The sequence below is a fragment of the Zootoca vivipara genome, chromosome Z2 (genome assembly GCF_965207765.1).
Source record: "Zootoca vivipara chromosome Z2, rZooViv2.hap1.1, whole genome shotgun sequence".
Taxonomy (NCBI): domain Eukaryota; kingdom Metazoa; phylum Chordata; class Lepidosauria; order Squamata; family Lacertidae; genus Zootoca; species Zootoca vivipara.
This window is the reverse complement of record NC_142585.1, coordinates 21441877-21460872: the sequence shown is the minus strand read 5'-3', so window position 1 is coordinate 21460872 and position 18996 is coordinate 21441877. Positions and strand designations below refer to the sequence as shown.

Sequence of the window (18996 nt, the reverse complement as noted above, 5' to 3'; positions counted from 1 at the left end):
GGAGGAGGAGGAGGAGGAGGAGGAGGAGGAGGAGGAGGAGGAGGCAGACAGCGTGTTCCCTGTCTGGTTGTCAATAAGAAGGCAGGCAAGCAGCTGAGGGCAGACTGAAGTTGGTGAGACAGTGCTTCATTTCCGCAAATGGACCAATCTCCATCACATGTATCACAATCTGCTGCTCATGCATGACATCAAAGAGAGCACTCTCAGCCTCTTTCCAGAACCCAGTGCCCTGGCACAGCTCATTACTGATACCTGTCCTGTTCTCAACTATGTTCTCACTCCCCCAGGGATTTGGATCAGTTTTCATAGCATCGCAATTCCTGCAGAACGTTCTTTGCTTCTCCAAAGGGCTTTATGGATCACCCCCTTCCTTCAAAGAGAAGTAAACAACTAGAGTTAGGAAGATGTGTAAGTGGCAGAAGGGCATAATTAGCTAACAATTCTATTCTGGCTGTGCAAAATTTACAGCAAGTTTCCGGCCACGGTTGAAAATTGATGTTCCTCATCATTGCGTCTTACATGTTAATGCATCTAGGAAAAAGTATGTATGTTTGATAGAAAATATTCTTCCCTTTGAAGCTATCTTTGACTCAAAGCTATTGGGGGGGGGATAATTAAAAATGGTACACGCTCCAGTTTTTGAAGAAAGTACACAGTGCCCACAGGAAGGTGAGTCATACCTGCTGGAGTGCATTTTTTTTAAAAAAAACTAATAAAAACATTTTATCTTAAAAACTTAAATGCATCATGGAAATAAATACGAGGTTTTACATTAGGGTTCAATACTAATTGTTGATGGTTTGTACACAAGACTTCTTGTCCTTGAATTTAAATGCTCAAAACACATTTGGTAATAAACTATCACATAAGAACACTGAATAACAGTGGCATATTCCTGCATTGCAGGAAGTTGGACTAGATCAGGCATAGGCAAACTCCGGCCCTACAGATGTTTGGGACTACAATTCCCATCATCCCTGACCACTGGTCCTGTTAGCTAGGGATGATGGGAATTGTAGTCCCAAACATCTGGAGGGCCGGAGTTTGCCTATGCCTGGGCTAGATGACCCCTTCCAGATCCCTTCCAACTCTACAATTCTATGATCCTATAAACAAAGGAACCTGCCTTATACTGAGTCAGGACACTGTTCCATCCAGCTCGTTATTGTCTACACTGATTGGCAGTGGCTGCTGTCTAGGATTTCACACAGAGGACATTCCAAGCCTTTCCTAGAGATGCAAGGGATTGGCCCTGGGGCCTTCAGCATGCATAGCAGATGCTCTGCCAATGAGCTACAGCCCTTTCCCAATGTGCACAACTGTGCCTATTGAAATTCTCAACCCTATTTCTGAGCAGAAAAATCGGGAGCCAGGCTATTACACTAAATTTATCCACAGGGGGGCAGAGAAACCTGTTAACAGTTTCTTGGAGGGTCTTCTCCCTATCAGCAGTGGCTGTAGTACAGATTCTCACTTTCCCTCTAAAGTTCCACCCCCATCCCCCTGCCACGGCAAGTGATTGTAACAGCAACAGTATTGGCAGCCTCGATGTCCCTTTGCTTCCTCCATAGTGCCACTGCCCTGGTGTCATTCCAAGATGCAGGGATGATGTGGGGAGTGGAGAAGGCAGCCACTATGGATTTTTTAATATACAAATACTGGAGAATTGGGGCAGGGGGAGAAAAAGAAAGTGGTAGAAATTGTCTCATAAAAGTGTCTTCTAAGGCACTTCATCTAAGATCTAACAATTTGTCTGTTCCGCACCTTTGTGGTGACCTCCCCTTTCCTTTTTGCTATATTGGTGCCTTCCTTTCTTCACTGTAGAGGCCAAGCAAACCAGACACACATTGTAACTACAACTGAGCCAGAAGATCTTAGCAGAAATGGTTTTGCTTGAAAGTGGGACAAAAGTTTCACAAGACTGCCCTTCCACACACCCACCCCACTCACATTTTTCAATACCACCAGTGGTTCCCCCCCCCCCCTGGAGGGATGCAGGGGTACACATACGCCTAAACATTTTGTGAATCTTTGTACTTTTGTCCATTTACTGTATTTATTTCCCCCGATTTGAACTATAAAATGGTGATTTTCTTGAGTCAAAATGAGAGTACTCCTAAACATATTTTTTAAAAGAAAAAAAGCACTGAGTACCACTACCTGTTTCGTGGTCCAGAAGAAAGTGAGTGCACTCTCTTTTGTTGTTGTTGTTGTTGGCCATTGCCCCCCCCCCTTTTCATCAAGACTTCCTGCTTCTGGAAGCTTATAATGTTTCATGTGTTGTTGTTTTTTCCTCTTTTATTTTGTTGGAAGCCGCCCAGAGTAGCTGGGGCAACCCAGTCAGATAGGTGATGTATAAGAAAAATAATTGTTGTTGTTGTTGTTGTTGTTAAGCAAAAAGTACTGCTTTCACTTGGATTTGGCTTCATGATGGCTTGTGGCTTCATCATGAAGCATAAGAAACTAAGTTTCCTGATTTCACTCTAGAGCTTTGTGGGAGACAATCATTGTGCTCACAACCAACCAGCTATGCAATGCCTACTGTTAATAAGTTTACCTCATACTTTACCTCTGTTCACACATTCCACACACCCCAACATCACTGAACTTGTCCCCCCCCCAAAAAAAACACCTTTTGTGCACCCAACAAACAGAATGGCAAAGTTTGGGGTGCATTTTGACTCAGCCCTCAACTGTAACAGCGCTGCACTAAAAATGTGCCCCCAAATCCAGGAAATAGGCCCCTTTCTCTCTCTCTCTTGTGACCACAGGACAGCCCTTCTGAGGGATGGGGAAAACAAGTAAGGCAATGTTTCTGTTATTTATACATGGCAGACGCCCCTCACCTCATCAAAAGATGGCTACATTTTTGTAATCTCTTTTTCTGTCAATAAATATAACTCATTAAATCTGTGGGCTAGGCAGCTTGTTACTCGGAATGCCTCATTATCTGAAATTGGGTTACGTCCCATGACAAGCCACATTTGTATCCAAGGCCCTTATTTAACCACATAGATGCTGCTGTCATCTGTATAATAATCACCATTCTGATAGCCAGCATTGAGAAGAGAAGCCATTGTCCATGTCCATTTTAATGAACCAACAAAAATGCTCTTCTCAAGGCTGAGAGACATCTAAGATGACCTTTCATGTGTGTATGAAGAACACCTCGAAATTTGTTGTTTTGAAGCATCCCACCAGTTTGAAGAGAAAAAATGTAGTGACAAGAACTAGTGAGACTCAAAGCAGTGAAGCAGAGATGAAAGGATAGCACCAGTGGCTAATAATAATAAATGTGACCTCCACTTGTAGAGACAGTAGATTGCTAGCATCTAGGAATGCACAACTAGGGGTGGACATTGCAGTCATGCCTCCCCAGTGAAGGCTGATCACTAGAGCAGATGGGGCACTGCCCTACCTTCCTTAGAGATAGACCAGGAGGTGGTACTGCCTTTCAGCTTGCTCTTCCTTAGTCTCATTGCTACCCTTGTAGAACTCAGCAGGGAGGAAGATGAGGATAGGAAAAAAGGAATTCACTGTACTTGCCATTGGTTCTGGCTGTGCCATCTCCTTGACACTGGCTCCACTCCTCTTGGGTCTCCCTAACTTCCACCCTGCCAGTCCCAATGGGCACCAGCCAGTTCCTTTTAGATCTCTCTGATGCACCTGGCTGACAGGTGCACTGACCATGATTGGAAAGCAATAATGAGCTAGGCATTCAATTCATGTGACTTGGCATTAAGAACACTGCTGAAATTGGAACTTCTTGGGCTCTTGTGGTGAATTTTTGAATTCAGGTAGAGTGGTCGTTTCCTGTTCTTTGGGGATGGGATAGGCATGAGAAATCTCCAGACCATGCTTCCAGAAAGAGCAGGTCCTCAGACTGAAGCTTGATGCATAGATTTGGGTCAATGAGTTTGCATTATGTCTTTGTTTAGAGCAGGGCAAGCAAAATTTAGTGGTATCCTGACAGAGGATATGTCATCAAACTGCAGGTGGTACAACTGTTCAGAAACAACCTGAATGATTTCTGGAACTGGAACATTATTTTACCCAAATCTATCCAGCAAAATGGTGCTCATGGTGTGTGTGTTTGTGTGTGTGTGTGTGTATTCACACACCTGATGTATTTGGCTTCACACCACATGCTGCAAATATATAAACATTTGGAAGTAAACCGCTTTAACCAGGATTTCTGTACCAGCTTACAAAGAGAAGCAATTTCACATTTGGTGTTTTGCTGTAAAGTGCAGCTCCTGGCTTGGCTACCTTTCATTACATGCAGCTGTGTGGGTAGAGAATGGATGGATAGATAATAGTAATAGCACACTGTATACTGGGAAAGCATTCAATAAATAAATGGGCAATGATAATAAAGCAGAATGTGCAATAGGTGAGGAAATAAGCCTCTTATAGTTGAATCCTATATAGCAATTGCCGTGCAGATGAACCTAATGACAGGGTGTTTGTGGCTTTTTGCCATTACAGTCTTTTAAATGCCAACTCAGCATGAACATGGGAGATTTGCGTTCAAATCCTCAACACAGTGTGGAATTTAATGGTACATTCAGGAGTTTGTGGTGAGGAAGGGGAAGTAAGAACTGTGCTGCACTGTAATGAAAACCATTACAAAAATTACTCATCCAATAAGGAGTTGTTTTGGGCAGGCCAAAGGCATTTTATAGGTATCATTACAATGCCCGTTAAGTAGAGACCTTACAAAATTGCTCAGTGTCTTGCAAAATATCACAGGGCCAAATTATACTGTATGTGATGTTACTCTTAAGCTTTAAATGAAAGTGCTTAACCTGGCCAGTTTTATGTTGACAGAGAAATCAGCTGCAGGGCTGCAAGGCAGGATAGGCTACCATTCAGAGTGGATCCATTAGCCAGGTTTTTTATCACTGTGTGTGCGGATAATTCCCTCTTCTTGCCTGACTCCAGATATGCTGTTTATAGAAAACAGTGCTTTGGGAGCATGCTCTGGATTAGGAACCTACAGCGGCTTCCGCTACAAAATAAAATCAGCTAGCATAAGAACACATTTATACACATGAGAAAATAACATAACTTGTCTCTGTGACAAAGAAACTCTGCATGCTAACGGCAGATTTATGCTGGGGGTATGTGGACTAAGAATTCAAGGATCCAAAGAAGGTAAGTGCAGACAAATGTTTCTAATTCCACAATGTGTAAGGTACATGTCAAAGCCAGCTGTGAGAACCAGTCAGCAAGATCTATTAAAATGTAATCCTTGGAATCTGTTGTGGCAAGACCCACTTCTTCCTCACCCTGACTCCCTCCACTGAATGACCTGGAAATGAATCATCTGTGTAAAGAGGTAAAGGGAAAAGAGGTAAAGTATTCGGATCTTCCTTCATCCCCATTTACTCTTCCTCAGATGCTGCACTCTCATGGCCTGTCTTTGGTACAGATCTAGTCTCTCTTTAGTGATAATTAATCTTCTTGGGGACAAGGCCGCATATACTTCAGGGTAGGCAGAAGTCAAGAGGAGGACTGCTTTTCAGTGTTTCTGGGAACTTTGGATGGTCTCACCTGTACTGTGTTGTCTCCTTCCAAGAAAAGGAACATCATCCCCTCCATCTTCCAGAGGAAGGTCTATTTATGCTTATAGTTGGGCTTCTTGGACTGAATGAGACATATGACCTTTAATAGAGATCTTCCTATTAATTCTGGGCAGCCAGGTGCTGTAGAATGAGGAACCCCTAGTTAGATTGAGAGGACAGATCCTGTGTGTGAGAATCTGTTATGACCAGAACCTGCTGTGTGGTACAGTTGGGAACAGGATCCAACATGAACAGTAGTTGTGGAATTGAGACTCACAAGAACATGTGGATCAACACCTAGATCAAGCTTCCTCAAACTCGACCCTCCAGATGTTTTTGGCCTACAACTCCCATGATCCCTAGCTAGCAGGGATGATGGGAATTGCAGTCTCAAAACATCTGGAGGGCCAAAGTTGAGGAAGCCTGACCTAGAATCCCACTTGGGAAGAAAACCTGCTGGACTTGTGAACATGGATAGCAGAGATTTTCAACCTTTTTGAGTCCATGGCTCCCTTGACCAACGACATTCTTTCTGCGGCACTCCTGTGGGGCTCAGGAGCCCAATTATGTCACCCCTTGCCTGCAGAGCCAGCAGCCCCTCACCCCTTGCTTGTGGAGGGTTCCCTCGGCCTCCTCTCCTCGGGAGTCTTCCGGGCAGCTGGAGCTGCCACCCCATGTCTCTGAGCTACTCCCCCACCCCACCTCTAAAAGAGGTGCCTTCAATAGCTAATAGCCAGGGCTGTTGCAACAAACAGCTGTGCAAGCCTTTGGGAGGCAGAGACATGAGAGAGCATCAGAGGAGGGAGGGAAGGAAAGAGGGACAGAGGCCAGTGTCTGGCACCCCATTCAAGGCACCCCATGGTGCCAAATCACTGGTTGAAAACCAGTATTTTCCATCAGCTCATGCTATAGATGTACCCCTGAACTGGGGGTTATACCGGCAATACTCTATGCCAGTGGCATGAGCCATGTTCAATTTGTAGTGACAAGGTGTGCTGGAGGGGGTGGCAGCAGCAGCAACTGGTGTACTGGACAGCTGCAAAGCAAAGGGCATGATTCTTCCTCTTTCCGTCATCTCAAGGGCAGTTTTTTTAAAAAATATTTATAAATATTTATAAAATATTTATAAAGCATTTATAAATATTACATATTTATAAATATATAACCCAGGGTGGGTTTTATTTATATATTTGGGCAATTTATATATGGCTTATATACCACAATTTATATACCGCAATTTATATACTGCTTATATGTTAACAGATTTCTAGCATCATAGACTATTAAATAAAAGGCCAATAGTAATCCAGAAAACCTCTTGTGTACTAAAATAAGCATTTAACATAAAAACCAGCTACAAACATCATCTCAGAGAATCCTTGTCCTTGAGTGAGGACAGGTGGACGGCCTAGGATATGACTTTCATTACCCTGGACGGCCTAGGATATGACTTTCTATGACTTTCCTGGCCTATTGAGGTGCAGTGCCTATAAAAATGTATAGCAGCTCTACAGCCATGGTGGTTGCTTCCTGCTTCATTTCACCACTCTAGTAAGAACACTGTCCAGTAAGGCTTCTGACTTCAGTGGTGTCTTCCTACAATCTTGTCTAGCCAGTCTAAATTGGCAAGGTGCAGGAACAGGGAAAGGAAACATCTGTAAGCTGCTGCCTATATAAGGTAATAATGAACCTGAGGAAAGCACTACTAAAGGGCTTCCAGGAGCTAAAGAACCTTCAATGGGGCTTCACATTTTACTCTTCTTGGAGAGGAGCAGGATCTGTGTCCTCCTGCAACCATCTGGGAAGGCAGAGACATGGCCGTGAAGCAGGTACAGTAAAAGAGCTGCAGAGAGCAATAGAGGATCAGTGGCCCCAGGCTGCGTGCCTCAGCTTGCAGAAAGCAAAATAAAGGGAAGGCCTGAATGAGAAGGTGGTCTGAAAGGAGCTCATATCTTATTAATTATTGATTTAGACGTCTTTTTGTCTGCATTGTCTCCCACTTTTCCGCAAGTCTGTTTAATGCAACTTTCTCTTCTGGGCCAGATATGTACCACTGGAAAATGAATAGGTAGAAGGGAGGGGGGGAGTATGTTTGGGGAACTTTCAATCTTTGACTTGGGCCACAATGCTAATAATAATAATAATAATAATAATAATAATAATAATAATAATAATAATAATAATATCACCCACCACCTTCCTCCTAGTAACTTCATTGGGGGATATCTGATTTAAAGAAGTGGTAGTTTGTTTCCAACATCAGCACCAGCACAAACTCTCCATCCCCCACAAAAAAAAACACCCAACCTCGACCTCACTAAGATTGGGGTAGGCACCCTGGAATATATGGTCAAGAATGAACATGAACATAAGAGGTGAAAAACCCTACTACGCCATTACTTTAACACATAAGCTCACTACTTGGTGGGTAGTACTTTATATAAATGTCATCATCTTCACAATTTATCACTATCCCTCCTACTCCTATGATGACAGAGTTCAAAAATGTCAGTTTCAGATTTAACTTCATGATGAACTCATACAAGGCCAATGATTGAGAATATAGAAACTGAAAACTTCATGTAGGAAAACGAATCACTTTGCCTTTATTGAATTTCTTCAGTCTTCCATACTTGGTAGATATAGAAAAATATCCTTAAGTTAATAGACAAAAGGTAGCAAAGACAGTTAGCCCTTTATGCTAACCAATTTGACTTAATAGATACAAGTTTGTAACAAACAAATTCAATTTATTAATTAAATTTTGTGAAACTATATCCAGAAAACTTAGGAAACAAAAAAACAGTGACCATTTCTGGAATTATTAAAAAGCGTGCATTTCAGTGTGGATGCATTAACTTTAAAAAGGAAAAACATAGTAAGAAAAGGGAAAAAAGATGCAGTTATACAGAATGGATACATTAGAAAAACAATCTTTAACCAAAATAGGTGACTTAAAAACTATTCAATAACTGAAATACAATATTCATATTTTATTTTAAAGTGTGGACCAAATCAAACTTGGTAAACTATCTGCTGATAAGTTAAAAATTCTATGGCACAAATTTTCACAAAAAAGTTAAGGCAGCAACCAACAGTATATATAAAAATAGCTGAGTAGGTTTCTAATGAATGAAATAACCTTTGTTGTGTGATGGATTTTGTTAATACAAGATTATAAATATCCTTATATATATATACACACAAAAACAAGATCAATACAAATGGATGGAATCCATCTTTCAATAAACCAAGATCTTATGTCCTGGGTTGCAGTGGAGGTACTCAAGTTAAATATCTGTCATAATTCTTCTTGCTACACATACTATTTACATGTCATAAAATTGCAATACAAATACTGAGTTTCATAAGAGAAATTCAGTTTTGAAATCACACTAAATTTACAAAACTTACCCAAACTGGCCCAACAGACGTTATGTTAAAGATATATTCACTTCAGCTTCATTGGCACATTTTAATAGTATACTAGTGTGTGTGTGTGTGTGTGTGTACATACATACAATACATACATACATACACACACACACACACACACTGTATATAAGCACAACACAAAATACAGAAAAAACATCAGAAGCTTTCAAGATAAATTGAAGTCAAGTGTTATTACAGCAAACAAAAGAAAAAGAAATTGGGAGCTTTACAAGACTAGCTTACGTACTGAGAATGCATTGACTATTTTGTGCTGGGACCACCTCCACAGCTGCTAGCAGCTTAACAATGAACAGAGTGAAGATTGTTCACACTAAACAGTTATGCAGTATGCTCATTTAAAAAAAATCCCAAATTTGTTTTGCATATAACTAGATACGAAGTGATCCAGTTAATAACAGACAGCGGGGTAGGAAAAGGACGTGAGAGGTTTTACATTTGAATATTCACCAACTCTCATAAAAATGACATTATCTTTCTTTCAGCTGCAGTCTCCTGCTTTCCATGTACTGTATGCATAAGCAGGAGATAGTCCTCCAGCAGCAAGATTACAACAACACAAGGAGCTGAAAGGGCAAGGAGCTAATACCTGAATCTCTTTCCCTTGATCTCCTTACCCCAGGAAAAAGCATCTTCAACAGCTGGGAAGCACACTGAATTGCTGACTCCTGCTCCTTTAGTTACTCAAAGCTTTGTTGACTGCCTTCCATGCTGGGGGCAGGGGATGAGGAGGGCAGAGCAGACTTTCATTTCTGCACAGATGTGTCTCTTCCAAGCAAATGTTCAGTCAGCAGATTCCACGCACTTTCTGCCAGTGCCACAGTGATACATTTGCCAACACATGTGCCCCCACCCCATGTTGTTGTGTTACAGGATGTTGGATAAAGGCGGGTCTGAATTGTGCTCCTTTAAAACCAACCTAAAACCTTGGCATTAGTTCAATGTTTCCTGCTATAGTTAAAAGACAACCTTTGCAATATCCAATGAAGTCAACTTAGGACCGAAGTCTTAAGGACCTCACCGTGGCTTGTCTCGTTGATTTCAACAGGCCTGAAGTACACCCACCTTTTTCTCAATTGTCTTGGTGACTCTGACATACTGGGATCATAGTTGATCACAAGCACTTCAAGTGCAGCCAGATAAAAGGCCAAAACCCTAATACAGTCCAGCAAATGGAGGGCACATCATGCTCACTCTCTTGCTTAGAAAATATCATTAATTCATTCAACTGGTCAGTTCTTTTTAAACACCTGGTCTAACTCCTCCAAATGTTCTAGGTGGGGAAGAGAACTAAACGCACTATTTTAGGAGACTGTTCTATGAATACCTATGAATTTTATGCAGAGGAAAAGTGGCTGAGAGCCATTAAAAACATTGCAAACCCTTTTTTCTTTTGGACTGAAAAGCCAATGTTACATTTTAAACTGGTTTTTTCTAAAATAAAAAAGTCCCTTTTATATCACATATGCTACCTGTGACAACAAATTAAGCTCCAACCTACACATTGACATGGGTGGGCAAAGGCTTTATGTGTTCTTCATAAAGCGTCAGTGAGTTTTGGAAGAACTACACTGGATTCTAAACTATACTGTGCCCTCTTGGCTTTTTATTTATTTAAAAAAAGCTACAGGAATGTTGGGTGAGGCACAGTCAGTGCTGAGGGTGGGCTAGTTTGGGCCCAAGAGGTAGGTGGAGCCTATTGTACAGGCTAGAAAAGGGGAGCATTTAACAAGAGGAAAAACTCTTCAACTGAAGAAAACTCCTCTATGTGGCAAGGGAGGAGACTACGGAGGAAGAAGTTGCTTTTTACCTGTTTCCTAACCAATTGGCATCTCCAGCCAAGAGGTTTCTATGGGGAAAGCAGCAGGAAGAGCTGAATAATTACAAAAGGTAGCGATCGGTCTCATTGATAGTGTGGAATTAACTCCAGTCACCTGTAACAAACACTGGAACAGCTACTCCAAGAGAAAGACGGAAGTTTGAGAAATACCTGCAGCCACCAGCTTATTTAGCATATCTATTGCAGCTTTGAGGCACAATGCTCTGGGGGCTTGTACAATTCTCTTCATCTCAATGGAAACATTCCCAGCAATGCTTTGCCTTAACAATACAGTAATATTTCACGGTGGTTAACACACACACACACACACACACACACACACACACACACACACACACACAGCTGCCTATCAAATCAGCCATCAATTATTGTCATAGTGCTATCCATATTAGCAGAAGAAAAATAGTTCAAATCTGTAACAGCAATTATCTGGCCAGTTGGCCAACCTGTGGCCCTCCAAATGTTGCTGGATTCCACTTCCCATCACCCTTAATCCTTGAACTTAAGGCTGGTGTGTGTTAGGAAGTGTCCATTGGCTGCAAGTCACTTATTGCCACAAGGTGGGAAATGTCACATTATAGTCTGGCATGGCCTCTAAGTGATGTCATCCTGCAGAGGTAGCATGTAAAAAATGGCATGTGGTTTGCTTAAGTACGTTGTTGTTTTAATGCATTAAACAGTTCCACATTCCAGATGCAGCTAGGAAGCATTAAACTAGCATGTGCTGATTTGTCCAAGCTATTCTTGCTATAAAGGTAAAGGTACCCCTGACCGTTAGGTCCAGTCGCGGACAACCCTGGGGTTGCAGCGTTCATCTCACTCTATAGGCTGAGGGAGCCGGCGTTTGTCTGCAGACAGCTTCCGGGTCATGTGGCCTGCATAACTAAGCCGCTCCTGGGGAACCAGAGCAGCACACGGAAACGCTGTTTACCTTCCCACCGGAAGGTGCAATGGACTACCCATTCTTGCTATAGTCATCCAAATAAAACAGGATTTAAATTTATACCCCATCCATCCATAGTTAACATTAATGGGAAGGGGAGGATTTTCCCAATGATTCTCCAAAATTGAACATCAATACCTTCTCTGTGAAAGCACTTAGTACAATGCCAAATATCAAAGACTATTCCAGTAGTCTAATAGTGTACGCACCTCAACCCTCATATAAATATCATCTGGATTAAATACGTTGGTTAGTGTGGTAAAGTCATTGGGTTCCTACACATGGGGGACATCACCAAGGTAGAAAAGGTACCGTACACAGAAGTTAGTTCCACGACTGACTCCCAGGTTAAGTGGGTACAGAATAGCATGTCTCTGTGGATTAGTCTTCACATAATGCAAGGATCTAAAAAGTGGGCCATACTCAGATCAAAATAGGATGCAGGTAGCATAGCCAGAATGTTACCATTCTGGGTTTTTTAAAGAGAGAGAGAGAGAGATTGAGAGAGAGGCAAAGAGAGAGTGTGCCAGCCACCCCTACAGCCGTACAGAAAATTACAACAGCTGCAAGTGCTCTTATCCCCTACACAAGCCGATTCCACCAAAATTTCATTTTATAGAATTGTTAAAAGGGAGTCCTGACTTCCCTTGTCTGATCACCTGGGTTCATGTTAAAGGTTCTAGTAAAAAGACAAGATTGAACTTGATGGGTGTGGTCAGGGAACTTACAGCCCTCTGAGAGTTAACTGGACTACAACTCCCACCCTGCCCCTGGAATATTGGCAGCGGCAAGGTGGGGCTGATGGGAGCTGGAGGCCAGCAGCATCTAGAGGGCCACAGGCTCTCCCCATAATGCCTGCTCTGCTGAATGTACAGGCTAACAAATCCGAACAGGCTTATGATCCACTGCAAACTAACCTGAGTGTAGAAGGCTGGCACAGACAGTTAAATAAATAAAATAAATAAAAAATAAATATTTGCATCACTTGAAGACTGCAAGACTCTATCAAACAGCTATTGCGGCTCAGTCACATCCATATAAAATACATTTTTGGGCTAAGTCAGGTCATACATTTCAGCTGTTGAGATTCCTGCATTGCAGGACCCTTGGGTCCTTCCAACTCTAAGATTCCATGACATCAAGAAGTGCACAAGAATATGCAAACAAGGCTCCCAAAATGTTAAGATTTAAGTCTTGCAGAGTTATATTCAAATCCCACCCAAGCCCTTAAACACACTGGCTATGTTGTGCGTGTAAAACTGGAACAAATGTCTTACTGTCAAGGGTTCTTGAGGGAAGGAATACAGTTCCCTGGCACAAGGGATGTGCACCAATAAATGATTGATAAAACAATAAAAATTGATGCAGAACTTTCCAGGACAATCACAAGCGGCGTGCCTAAGCAGTATTCAAGTTCTGACATTTTACTTCTAGCCAAGTAAAATGTGAGTTCACTTGGGGAAACCTGGGCACCTAAGTGGGAGGTAGTTAAAAGTACAGAAAACTAAATTTTGATTGAAATGTTAGCAAATTACGGGTTCTTCAGAGATATGCCCTGCCTTTCTACTCACACTCATTGACTTGTATTCTACGATGACCATTAGAAAGCTAGGGCAGAAAAAAAAGGAATTAACTGCCAACACTCAACAGGTTGTAAACCAATGTTATCCATACTCAGAGCAGACCCATTGAAATGAATGGCTATTGAGGGCCATTAATGGCAATGACTCTGTTCCAAGTATGACTTAGTCAGATACAACCCAATGGCTACAGCGGGCAGTGCATTTGGCTAAGCAGCCCTAAGCATTGCATTTGTGCTGAACTGTAGTAATGTAGAACAGAAAGGTTTCCAGTATCAAGGTACTGTGCAGGTCCATTCAGTCTTGTATAGATCCTTTCCACACTATCTAATGGCACACAATCAAAATCTGTGCTCTCTGAAAGGACTTTGACTTGCATGACACAAAATAACTACAGGGTTCAGCAATACAATGGTACCTCAGGTTACAAATGCTTCAGGTTACAAACTCCACTAACCCAGAAATAGTACCTCTGGTTAAGAACTTTGCTTCAGGATGAGAACAGAAATCTTGCTTTAGCGGCGCGGCGGCAGCAGGAGGCCCCATTAGCTAAAGTGGTGCTTCAGGTTAAGAACAGTTTCAGGTTAAGAACGGACCTCCGGAACGAATTAAGTTCTTAACCAGAGGTACCACTTTATGTGCCTGCTGTACTGCTTCTCCCTTTTCCTTTTCCCCATTATTGTCCAAGCATCCTCCTTTCTCTAATTGCCTCCCTCTTCCCCATTGCTACCCACTACACTTCCGCCTCTTCTCTAACATTCCCACTCTCTTCATTTTTAAAAAAATTGAAAGTACTTTTCTGGTGGATTTTACTCCTCACAGCAGAAGCTGTGCCCGTGACATGATTACAGAAGAATGCAAGGGGGGTGGGGATATACAACATGGTGTTGGGAAGAGATTTAAGATCTTCCTGAGAATCTCTACTTTCATTTTTAAGCAGCAGGTTTCTAGCCCTTATTGCTGCAAACAAAGCTGTGATAAAAAACACTCTGTAGGTAATGCCTCCTGAAATCACAGAACCCAGAAGAATGGCTGAATGAGGTTTCCAATTGGCATGGGGAAGTGGGGGTGGGGCTTTCAATGTCCTGAATACTTCCCTGCCCCTCCTCAGAATGAAGCAAATCACAAGTGATAAAAAAAATAGTAAAAATTGCAGAACTGTGTCAAATAAGAGAAATCAGGATATTTCATACAAGTCCAAGGAATACATCCATTTTTGGCACAGAATTTTGAATTCTTGGGTGCAGAACAGTATCCTATATATTTTTAGTGTGGAGTAAAAACATTTGTGATCATAGCCAAGTCGATTAGAACTATCATGTTGTTGTTTAGTCGTGTCTGACTCTTCGTGACCCCATGGACCAGAGCACGCCAGGCACTCCTGTCTTCCGCTGCATCCTGCAGTTTGGTCAAACTCATGTTGGTAGCTTCGAGAACACTGTCCAACCATCTCGTCCTCTGTCGTCCCCTTCTCCTTGTGCCCTCAATCTTTCCCAACATCAGGGTCTTTTCCAGGGAGTCTTCCCTTCTCATGAGGTGGCCAAAGTATTGGAGCCTCAGCTTCAGGATCTGTCCTTCCAATGAGCACTCAGAGCTGATTTCCTTAAGAATGCAAAGGTTTGATCTTCTTGCAGTCCATGGGACTCTCAACTATCATACAGAGAGGCAATTAGTCATTTGCCTCCCTACCTTGGGACACAAGAGCAATTGCCCTTGGATAAAAAGTCAAGTTGTAACACCTCTTCTCTCTTTGCCACTAAAATTGTCTTCTTGGGATGGGGAAAGAATTGTTTTGCTATTGAAGCTGTTTCCCCTTGCCATTTCAAGTTAGGACCAAAGCAGTTGAAAGGGAGGGAGGGAGGGAGCAGAGCTGCACGTTGAGGCTGTGATGGACAGAGTGAAGGAGGCTAGCAATGATGTGCAAGGTTACTTTGGGAGTAGGATAACAGCTCTTTCACACCAAGTTTTGTTACTGAATCAGAGAAATAATAAAACGTGTCTTTTTAAAGGAGAAATGGCATCCCAAAGAGCAAACCATACATCTTTCTTGGCAATAGAAAAAAAAGTATCTATAACACTTTAAACATCCAATTAAAGATCTAACATATGCAACTGTAGATAAAAATTCTGGAAGTGGATAAACAGACTCAATCCTAAGAGCTGAGGAAAATAGCTACTTGTGTGTGTGTGTTGGGTATCTCAAAACTAATTATTTTGAACACTTGATGCACATCAAGATTTCGACCCACGCAACAGATACGGGTGACAAAAATGCATTTGTCACCGAGCTCAGTTCTGCATGGGCCTGTATTTTCCTGTATTTTCCAAGTCAGGAACATATTAAAAGTGTTTTTAAGTTGCTGGTCTGTATGCCACAGCCAATTCACAAGTCAGTGTTGTTGCTGTTGTTGTTGATGATGATGATGATGGGGGGGGGGGAATCTAGGCTAACTCATATTTGAATTGAGCAGCTGTTCCAAATAGCAATGCCAAGGAGTACGTACTTCCATTGGTAACATCATTTATCAACAGTTCTCTCAGCCCTCAGGTTCCCAAGCTCTCCCTGTCTGTTGATTCTCAGTCTCAGCCAAGGAGAAGGCTCTCCTGTGAACTACAAAAGCATCTTCTGGGCAGCCTTAAGCTGAGGCTTGGTCATGTAAATAAACTACAGAAGTCAAATTTTGGATTTGTGTACATGCTGTTCCCTTGTGAATTCTCCAGTGTTATTGCCACACACTCTAACTACGTACTATGGAAAAGAGTCTTGGGGCTACTGGAAATGGTTGCTTTTCCCAGCATTTGGGCATTCCTTTAAAAAAAGCCAACTATTTTTGTTCAGGATTTCCATCTGCCACTATGCACAATATAATTTGCTGAAATCAATTAAGATAGCTAGCTTTAATCTTCCAATAATTTTTCAGGCATTGGAGAAAGGGAAAGGTGGAGAAGAGAGAAGAAGCAATGATTCGCTGTTAAGTACAATTGCAAGCTTCTTTAGCTTGATCCCTTGTTTGGAATCAGCACCATCGTTTTAGTGAGGGCCCAACTTTAGTGAGGGCCTTAATTTCTAGCGACGTGCTAACCTACCTGAGGAGGGGCAAGGGAGCAAAGGCATTGAACAGGACTAGTGTGCTAGATTAGGAAAGTATGATTGAATTGTTAGCATAATTCACAACTTTTCCTCCATTCTTACTTATTGCCCTCCTCAGAGGAGGACTTTGTTACTGACGCAGGTCAGTAATGAATAAAAAGGTACAATAACCAAGGCATAGATGCTGAACCATAGTATATTTTCTCAAGTAGCTTTCACATTCACCAAAACAAAAACAAAACAAAAACATAATTCTGAATTTGTGGCTATCACCTACCTCCCCCAGTTAATGTAGTTGCTAGTGTCCCTTCCCACCTCCCCCCCTAACCCTCCCCCCTTCATATTCAAGGGTACTGGCCAACAAAATGCAATTTGTTCAAAACATACAGATTAGGCGAGTACACTGCATTGCATCAAAGATCACAAACTGTCTGAGGCGTTTTTCTCTGATGAAGATGACAAGCTGAACGAGGTATCATCAGGTTCCGGAAATGAATGATTGAAATCCACCTCTTCCAATTCTGGAGGCAAGTCTGCCAGAAGGGCCTGAATTAGAATACAAAATATAAATAAATGAAAAGCTCCAACAGCCTCTGGTGGACTAGCAGTCCTTGATACTTTCCTGCACCGTAGTTTGTATTTGACCCAACTCCTTGGAGGGGAAACAAGGAAAGCAACACTCCTTGGCATAGAGAAAGGAGATCACAGCAACTGTTTCATAGTGCTACCATTCCACAGAGCAACTGCTGGATGAAACCCCAAACAAGAGAACTGCATGCTGCAAAGTTTTCTTGCAGGGCCTCACTAGTAGTTTTCAATGGCTAATGTAAGCTGCCCAAATACTGTGGTATCAATTTATTAAATAAGCATCTTAAGAATTAGGTACTTTAATCATGTTAGAAATATAATTAAATTAGAACATACAGGTTTTACTATCTAAAAATGTTTTCAGAGGGGTAGCTGTACTAATCTCCTGCAGCCAGTGATATTTTTCTAGAAAAGAGGTGCCAAACAGCTCCCTTGTTCTCTTAGAATGGCAATGGCACCCACCAGAAAGGTGCCTCTTCTGGTGAGTTCTGACTGAAAACAAAAGTCCTGTTTGCAGTAAAGGCGACAAAGAGCCTTGCCTTAAACATGCTCGTGGCATGCTTATTTGAAAATTATTTCGTTCTGTTGGTGGAGCTTATTTCTATGTAACTGTATACAGTCATACCTTGGAAACTGAACGGAATCCGTTCCGGAAGTCCGTTCGACTTCAAAAACATTTGGAAACCAAAATGTGGCATCTGATTGGCTGCAGGAGCTTCTGATTGGCTGCGGAAGCCCTGTCAGACGTTCGGCTTCCTAAAATAGTTCGCAAACCAGAACAGTCACTTCCAGGTTTGTGGCATCCGGGAGCCTAAACGTTCGAGAACTAAGCTTTTCAAAGACCAAGGTATGACTGTACAGAGGAGCAGACTGCATAGGTACCATAGTTCCTTTGCAATGAACCCTTATCAGAATGCTTAGGTTTAGCCTGCCTGACTATAAAATCTTTTTCATAATAAACAATTAAAAATTATTTCTCTCTCTCTCTTTTCTTCCCTGAGGGTATTCAGCTAGGGAGGAGCAGTGAGAATGTGAGTTACATTTATAGCTTTTTATCACAATTTCTATTTCCTACCCTAAACAATAAAGTCTGCCCATGTGAGAGAACCACTGCACCTATCTCTGATATTTCTCAGGCTTCATTCACTCAGCAGGGGTGATCATGCCTGAAACTTGTACCCATTTCTGGCAGGAAAGAAAAAAGAGAGTTCAACGATTCCTTGCATAAAAAGCCTGGCATGGATCTGCCTGAAATTTTGCAAGCGAAATTCACGTGGGATATGCTCTCTTGCCTGCAAATTTCATCCCTCTATGTGAAAAGGAAAAAAAACTGTATAGAGGTTTGTAGGTTCTCAATTAGTCAATAGGAACAAAAATGAGCTTCATATTTACAGATCAGATTCAGACTCAAACAAAAAATTAAATCAGAATGGCACAGAGTGGATCTGAAGCAGACTGGACCGCTTCCAAGTGCTAGAGATACAAGGCAAAATTTGTGGTTACTACACACCTCTATAAAATAAGATCTTCTCTGCTGTTTACGCTTTCCTCTTACCTTCTGCTGTTCTTTATCATCCATTTTGATAGCAAGTATCAAACGCCGAGTGAAAGCCTGTAGCTCAAAATATTTCTTTTTTTCATGCTCCAGTTCTTCTTCAACGAACCTTACTTCTTGGGTCTAAGCGGAGAGGGGGGGGGGAATTACATATATATGCACAACTCCAAAGATCATCTTTGGTCTTTGAGTACAATGAACCAAACTGTTCCCTTTGTTAATCGTATGCAGAGCAAACTCACTGAAATTAAAGGACTAACACAGGCTATTCAGTTCCAAGTCAGATTGAGATGAATAAAACCCCTAGCTGTTTCTTTGGGGGTTTTTTTTAAAAGGAGATTATGTTGCAAATACATGGTAATAATTGAATGGAGTTCTA

General features: G+C 41.9%; 1 protein-coding gene across 8 annotated transcripts in view; it reads right to left on the bottom strand.

Annotated features, from left to right (window-relative positions):
* Positions 1–16652: 16652 nt before the first annotated feature.
* Positions 16653–18996, bottom strand: part of HDX (highly divergent homeobox) — a 40257-nt gene continuing 37913 nt past the window's right edge. For all 8 annotated transcript variants that reach the window (XM_035113864.3, XM_088664608.1, XM_035113867.3 and 5 more), the window contains 2 exons: positions 18618–18740; positions 16653–17020 (listed from right to left, as the gene is read on the bottom strand). In XM_035113864.3, coding sequence (XP_034969755.1) covers positions 16895–17020; positions 18618–18740 — 249 coding nt within the window. In that variant the 3' untranslated portion in view covers positions 16653–16894. The remainder of the gene's footprint in view (positions 17021–18617; positions 18741–18996) is intronic.